The following is a 7455-nucleotide window of genomic DNA, read 5'->3' as shown; positions in this document are numbered from 1 at the left end:
GGTCTTAAGAATATCAATATACTTGGATAATATCTAGGACTGTGATTGCAATTACTTTCAAAAAGTTGTGATTTCGACCCTTATGTTTGTAGTTCCATGAAATTAGATTTGAGATAATCTAAGAATAACAATTTAGAAGTCAGACCACTTCTAAATCTGAAACATAGAAAGTACCTTGTTGTTTTGTGTTCTTGATGAGATAAATAATTGGTTATGATAGTTTTGTGTACATGTGTGATCAACCTGATTTTGGAATGCTTATCATCCTTATATAAAGGTATGAAAACGGTTGAAAGTTGGTTAATGGTGGTTACATGTATTTTGGCGCCAAAATGGTGGTTAGAACTATGGTTATTTAGACATAACCGAACCTTACATCATCGTGATGTCACAAACTATTTTTCATGGGAAATTACATGGCTAGACTCCATCCTGATATAGAAATCCATTTAGGTTTTGGGTTGCGGGGCTCTACTCATTGGATCCAACAAGGGTTGCTTCCCTTTGGAACCCCGAACTCCCGTATTTTTGAGTTCACATTTATCACTCCGAATGTGAATCCTGCACCTCCAGTCTCTATGACTAAAACTTTGCCAATCTCAATATTAATAATAACTACACTAAAATCACCAATAACAATTTAACAAAACTATTCCGGGGTATACATCATTGATGATAGTTTTAACACAATCGAGCCATAGAAACCGACCCTAATTTGATTGCACTCTTTTTATGGCTAGTTTCCGTGTAGAAATTGGAAACATTGCTATTAGAGGCTACACCTGAACTCATAGCTTTTTATCCTTAATCAATAAGAAAATCTAAATGGAGAGAGAGAGAGAGAGAGAGAGAGAGAGAGAGAGAGAGAGAGAGAGAGAGAGAGAGAGAGAATTTTCCCGAAACACCAATATGAATTTTCCCGAAACACCAATATCATTTAAACGGTGATGAAATTCCGATCTCCTGAGCTTTTAGGGTAAGTTACATAATTACATAAATGATCCCTGTATTCTAGGAAATCAATAATAAAATACAAAAATATTAAAAAAAATGATAAAAATGTCATTTTACATAAATTTGATGCCGTCTGTCTGTTGGAAGACCATTTTCGCAATATCGATAAAAGCAAGGACCGAGTTTATCAAGTAGGACTATATGTGTCTATTTCCTAAACTACAGAACCATTTATGTAATTTGTCTAAAAATTTTATGCTTTTAAAAAACAATTAACTTTTGTATTTTTTTATAAAAGAAATTCAGATAATGAGGACAGTAGACATTGTTGGGAAGTGGGAACACAAACTTATCATTACCATGTTATTTTTACAAGAAAATACAAATTGCATTAGAATATTAACCACCTAATAAAATATCACTGCTTAAAAGAAATTAAACATTTTATGATAATAGTTATTCATGGAAATACCTTTTTTTGTTTATTTACTACATGTCCTTTTCAAAATAATAATAATAAAAACCATGAAGATCTCATACCTACCCCCCCAACAATACCCATACTCCAAAAACGAGAAGGTAGGTACATGAAATCGTGTTATATGGCTGCTAGGGCCGCACGTCTGACAAATGGAAAAGTCTTCAGCGTTTATTTTTACAAGTTTATCAATCTTTAAACATAAAACTAAATAAAAGTCTTTAGCGTTTATTTGCATGAAAAAATAAAAAAAACATTTTATAATGGCAAACACGTGTTTATAAAAAAAACAGTCATATAATCTCAATTTAAAGAACACCCACAGGGAAAAAATATAATAAAAATCAAACACTACGCCATCTTCTTGCGTAGCAATCTGAAACACCCATAAAGCTTCTGACCTTGTTCATGTAATCTTCACCATTTTTCTGGGCTTTTTTTTTGAATTCGCAACGATGATTCGATTACCAGAAAAAGTTAACACTTTTCTGAGCAACAGATGGCTAGTTTTTGTGGCTTCTATGTGGGTTCAATCTTGTTCCGGGATTGGTTATATGTATGGGAGCATATCTCCGGTGATCAAGAGCACCATGGGTTATAATCAGAGGCAGATTGCAGCGTTGGGTGTCGCTAAAGATATCGGTGATGCTATCGGATTCATCGCCGGAAGTTTGTGTGAAGTTGCTCCGATTTGGGTCGTTCTTTTCATCGGCGTTGCTCAGAATTTCTTTGGATATGGTCTCGTTTGGCTCACTGTCAATGGCACCCTGCCGGAGTTGCCTTTATGGGTGGTAAGTCTCTCTCTCTCTCTCTCTCTCTCTCTCTCAATATAGATATAGATATATGTATGTATGTATAGCTTGTTGACTTTGAAGATTGAAACACTTTTGTTACTGATTTGGTGAAAATAGGATCATGACTGCCTATTTGTTTATGTGTTTATCCAATGGAGTTTTCAAAAGTTAGAATTAAACTTTCTTTTGAGTTTTGAGATAAGATTTGTTCTTGGAATCCACTTTTGACTTTTAAAAGTCAAACGAGAAAGAGTTATGGAGTTTCAAATTCGAGAACTAGTATTTTGTTTTTAGTTCTAATTGGCCTTTTCTAAAGCTTCCAACTTTATGTGCAGCTATGTGTTTGCATATTCGTTGGAACAAATGGCGAAACCTACTTCAACACCGGAGCTCTTGTCTCCGGCGTCCAAAACTTCCCCAAAAGCCGTGGTCCAGTCGTCGGAATCCTCAAGGGTTTCGCCGGCTTAAGCGGTGCTATATTGACCCAAGTTTACACCATGTTCAATTTCCCCGATGAATCCGCCATTATTTTCGTGGTGGCCGTTGGCCCCACGATCGTGATTTTATCCGTCATGTTCATCGTTAGACCTGTCGGCGGCCATAGACAAGCTCGACAATCTGATAACACAAGCTTTTTAGCTCTATATGGCGTTTGCCTAATCCTCGCTGCTTATCTTCTAGCTGTTCTAATCCTTCAAGATCTTGTCAATTTAAACCAGCCCACAATCATCGCCCTAACAATCGGATTACTGATTCTTGTATTACTTCCCGTTACAATTCCAATTTTTTTAGTGTTCTTCTCCCCCAAATCTCATGATCCCATGGAAGAAACCCTTCTCATCGAGAATCAAAACCCTGATGTCATTTTAAGCGAAGTAGAAGATGAAACATCTTCAGAACTCGATTCACTTCAAGACGCCGAAAGGGAAAAGAGAATCTCCCATTTGCAAGCGAAACTGGTTCAAGCAGCTGCGGATGGAGCTGTGAAGGTGAAGAAGAAGAAAGGTCCACGAAGAGGGGAGGATTTCACTTTATTTCAAGCATTACAGAAAGCCGATTTCTTGCTCATGTTCTTCTCTCTTGTTCTCGCATCTGGTTCTGGGTTGACTGTAATCGATAATCTTGGTCAAATGTGTGAATCTTTAGGCTACGAAAACCCTCATGTCTTCGTCTCCATGATTAGTATTTGGAACTTTCTTGGTCGTGTTGCTGGTGGGTATTTCTCCGAGATCATCGTAAGGAAATACGCATACCCAAGACCAGTCGCCATGGCTGCTGTTCAAGTAGTGATGGCATTTTCGTTATTTTACTACGCAATGGGGGCACCAGGGGCAATTTACATCGTCTCGGTCGTAATGGGTTCTTGCTACGGAGCTCATTGGGCTATAGTTCCATCTGCGGCTTCGGAGCTATTTGGTTTAAAGAGCTTCGGAGCATTGTATAACTTTCTCGCCCTCGCAAGTCCTACTGGCTCTCTCATCTTTTCTGGTGTTATCGCTAGTGGGATTTACGATTATGAAGCGAAGATTCAGAGTCAAACAGTTGGAGAAGGAGAAGCACTCACTTGCTATGGAACAATTTGCTATTCGATTACTTGTGGGATCTTGTCAGTTCTTTGTCTTATTGCTGTTTCGTTGAGTATGATTGTGGTTTACAGGACTAAAAGAGTGTATGCGAAGCTTTATGGGAACCAGCCAAATTGATTTTTAAGGTAAGGCTGAAAAGATTCGAGGTTTTTGTATTGATTCTTTTGTACACTAGTAGATCGTGTTTGTTTGTTGTGCTTGAAAAGTAGTGCAACATTGATACGAATTGTATTTGTAAAATGGAGAAGGTGTACCAGATTGATAACAAGTATTTATGTGTTAATTTATGTGAACCTTTTAGTGAAATGATGTTTTATTGAGACTCGAGATTTTAAGGAATTAAGAATTGGTGTGTATGATTATTCTAGAAACAAGTATTTGATTATTATTACAGGTGGGAGTATGAGCTGTTTGAACAATGTGAAAGAGTGCAGATGACGTGCTTGATGAAATGCTAATTATATTAATAACACATGCAATTACCTACATTTGACGATGAACAATCTTCTTATGGTCAATGCTATGGAGTAATGGAGTATGGATCTCAATTTAACCTGCTAGGAACACTTCTAATATTTATTAATTATATAAATAATATTCTAGATTTATATTAACTAGTAGGTGAGTCCGGGGACAATATACTTTTAAAACCCAATAATAACATTCTACATTGCATATTATAGATAAAATTTTATGTTGCATATGGCTTTTTGCAATGTGTGTATTCATTGCTTTAGAACCTTTTGTTCTTAGTTCATTAAGACCGTGAACAATCTTCTTTCTGAGACCAAGTGCAGTAATACCTATCTTGTATAGATCCTGGAGGAAACAATGTAAAGTGAAACAAATGAGGGCAAATTTCTTACAAACATTTGGGAAATGATGGAACTGGAAGACAAAGGTAAATAAGAGAAATTTTATAAAATGTTAGGAAACATATTAGGGGTGAACAAACCCAAATCAAGAAACGGAGAAACCGACAAAACCGAAACCGAAGCAAAACCGACGGTTAGGGTTTAAATTTTTTAAAAACCGAAAAATTGGGTTCGGTTTCGGTTTTTACCCAAAAACCGACCCATCCAACCCGTGAAACCGATCCATACCTAAAACCGACCCATGTATATATTTTAAAAAAGAAAATACAAAATATTACAACCCTAAATCTATAAATCACTAAATCGAAATCACTCAATCAGGGTCTCAGTTTCTTACTTCTGTCTGCACTCTTGCATTCTTATTAGCGCATTCTTATTTCTCGTCTCCCCTCCCCCGATCGAAATTGACGACGCAACCAACACTCCAGCAGCAAGAGCACCGACGAGCTCTGACTCTACCAACCCCGTTCCCAAACCGCCGATGTCACCTTCCAAAGCTGCTATGCCTCCGACGCTCCGTTCTCGCTTCTCACTTATCAGGTTTGTTTTCAGATTTCTCTTAAGGAATAAGGATTAAAACATCGATTATAACTAACCTTCATAATTCATCTATGAAGGTTATAATCCTTCACAGTTCACGCTTACCCTTCACGCCGGAAGATAATTCTTGGTTTCAATTTGTGTGTTGCTTTGCTGCTATTGGATTACATGTTCATCCCTAAACTTTGCTGATATGGACTATATGATGATGCTCTGTTTTGTTTGTTGCCTCAACTCTCAATATTATGATTAAAGCGCATAGATGGTTACAAGTTGTGGTTGTTTGCTGAAATATTTGTTGTTTTGATGAGATTAAACAAACCTTTAATCTATAAAGATCGATTAGATCTTGAACAAGTAAGTAAACAAAGACGATATAAACACAATAATAAGAACAAGACAAGATGGAATCAAACGTGTCGAATGATTAAACAAAATCCTCAGAAGAGCTCGATTAAGAACATCAACTGTAGAGGATTGGAAGGTTACAAGAACGATCAAAGAAACCTGTTGTCGTCTAGATGTATCGCTATTCTCAGATCTCTAAAACCTTAACCTAATATGCATGCAAGCGTAAACATATATACAAGACATAAAAGGTTCACGGTTGTACAGGCCCAAACCGGTACACAAAAAGCCTTAGGCTAAACGAGCCCAAAAGACGCAATCAACAAAAATGATCTTCAGCCCAACAATCTCCCCCTTTGCGTCAATTTGGAGCGAGACCTTCACTAATTACTTGGGCCAGTGGCTGAAACAGGTACCTTCTTCACGATACTAAACAGACATTTGGTGATTGAAAGAATGGTCTGTCTAAACCGGATGTACCAGTTAATCATATCTTCAAAATACTTGACATCATCGGCCGAGTTCTCTTTACACCGTTTGACAATGAACATCACATGCTCCAAACAGGTTGTGGTGTAAAGATGCTTGTCAGCTAAAGCGAAGAGACATTTCTGTCCTTCCGCTCGAGTGAACATAACCGTGTTGCGTCTCGGGTCGATCCTGCCCAGTAGCATTTGATTGAGATCACTGGCCGATCCCACAGGAGCAATTTTGGGTTTCTTCTTGAAGACTGTGGCGACCTCCTGATCCATTAGGGCAACCTCCATGATGTAGCAGATTAACATCCTTTTGACATGGTCTAGAATAGGACCATATTCAGCTTCATTAGTCAAAAGGATATTATACAGGACGATCCAATCATGAGGATTTAGATTCGGGAGATCTGCCAGGGAGATAAGATGAGCAGTTCTTGCAGATCCCCGAATCAATTTGAACCGAACGTTTATAAAACGTCCCTCAGAATAAGGTTTCAGCACCCGAACGTTTACAATCTTCTGGGCGCTCCATGTAAGGAATTGTGGACGAGCAGCCGCCAGATAGAAGTCAATGAGCTCCCTGTCAAGCTCAGCGTTCGGGTGAGGGACTTCAAAGATGTTAGAGAAGACGTGGAAGATGAACGCCTTTCGAGTCAGCGGCATATCGAACTGCGAATCGACAGTGTTGTTGCAGTCGAACGATATAACCGGCTCGAGCCATAAGATGCTGGGAGTTTCAATGGCCTCTTTGATTAAGCGTTCCCTGGTCCAGGCAGGGAAGAGAGCCTTTCGGCTCTCAAGGAGATCGTGGGCTTCTTTTTGTTTGCGTTCGGCTTCGGTAGCCTCACGCGCCACACGACTGGCATCTTCACCAACCTTGCGACTGTTCTTTCGTTTTAAAATGTCAGCAATGGTCTCCTTGTCGCCTTCTTCATCTTCGTCCTCAGCTATGTTTTTGCCTTTGTTCTTCACACCCGAACCTAAAGTTTGATCAGTTGGAGATGGTTCGGTCGTGTGAGTAGCTTTGGAGGAAGGAGGTGGTTTTGATCCTGTCTTCTCATCTCCCCCTTGTTTCGGAATGGACACAAAACTTGGGAGGCCTTCTACTTTGTTAAGAAGATCGATGGCTGGAGAGAGCTTTTCAGCAAGGGAACGCCTCACCGAAAAGTTTAAGATTGGATCGTGTGCTTCCAGAATGTTGGATATAACAGCGTGGACATCCGAAACACACGTCTTGACCACCTCCCGTTCAGATCGAAGATCTTCCAGTTGTTGTTGGGATTGAGAGAGTTGTGTTGTCTTGACCTCAAGTGCAGTTGTTTTGATTGCCAGATCGTCCATTAACGAACGCTCGGTTGCCAGATCTTGTAGCTTGGCGAGGCGAGCATCAATGGAGGCAATAAA

General features: G+C 39.0%; 1 protein-coding gene across 1 annotated transcript; it reads left to right on the top strand.

Moving 5' to 3' along the window:
• Window positions 1-1719: 1719 nt before the first annotated feature.
• On the top strand, window positions 1720-4158 carry LOC145042590 (protein NUCLEAR FUSION DEFECTIVE 4-like). Its single transcript, XM_078991041.1, has 2 exons — window positions 1720-2223; window positions 2562-4158. Exons 1-2 carry the CDS (start codon window positions 1888-1890, stop codon window positions 3927-3929), a joined length of 1704 nt encoding a protein of 567 aa, XP_078847167.1. The 5' UTR covers window positions 1720-1887; the 3' UTR covers window positions 3930-4158.
• The last annotated feature ends 3297 nt before the right edge of the window (window positions 4159-7455 follow it).

Source organism: Lactuca saligna, chromosome 4, assembly GCF_052625555.1.
Source record: "Lactuca saligna cultivar CGN05327 chromosome 4, ASM5262555v1, whole genome shotgun sequence".
NCBI classification, from domain to species: domain Eukaryota; kingdom Viridiplantae; phylum Streptophyta; class Magnoliopsida; order Asterales; family Asteraceae; genus Lactuca; species Lactuca saligna.
The sequence above is the reverse complement of the archived record's forward strand: the minus strand, read 5'-3'. Positions and strand labels throughout refer to the sequence as shown.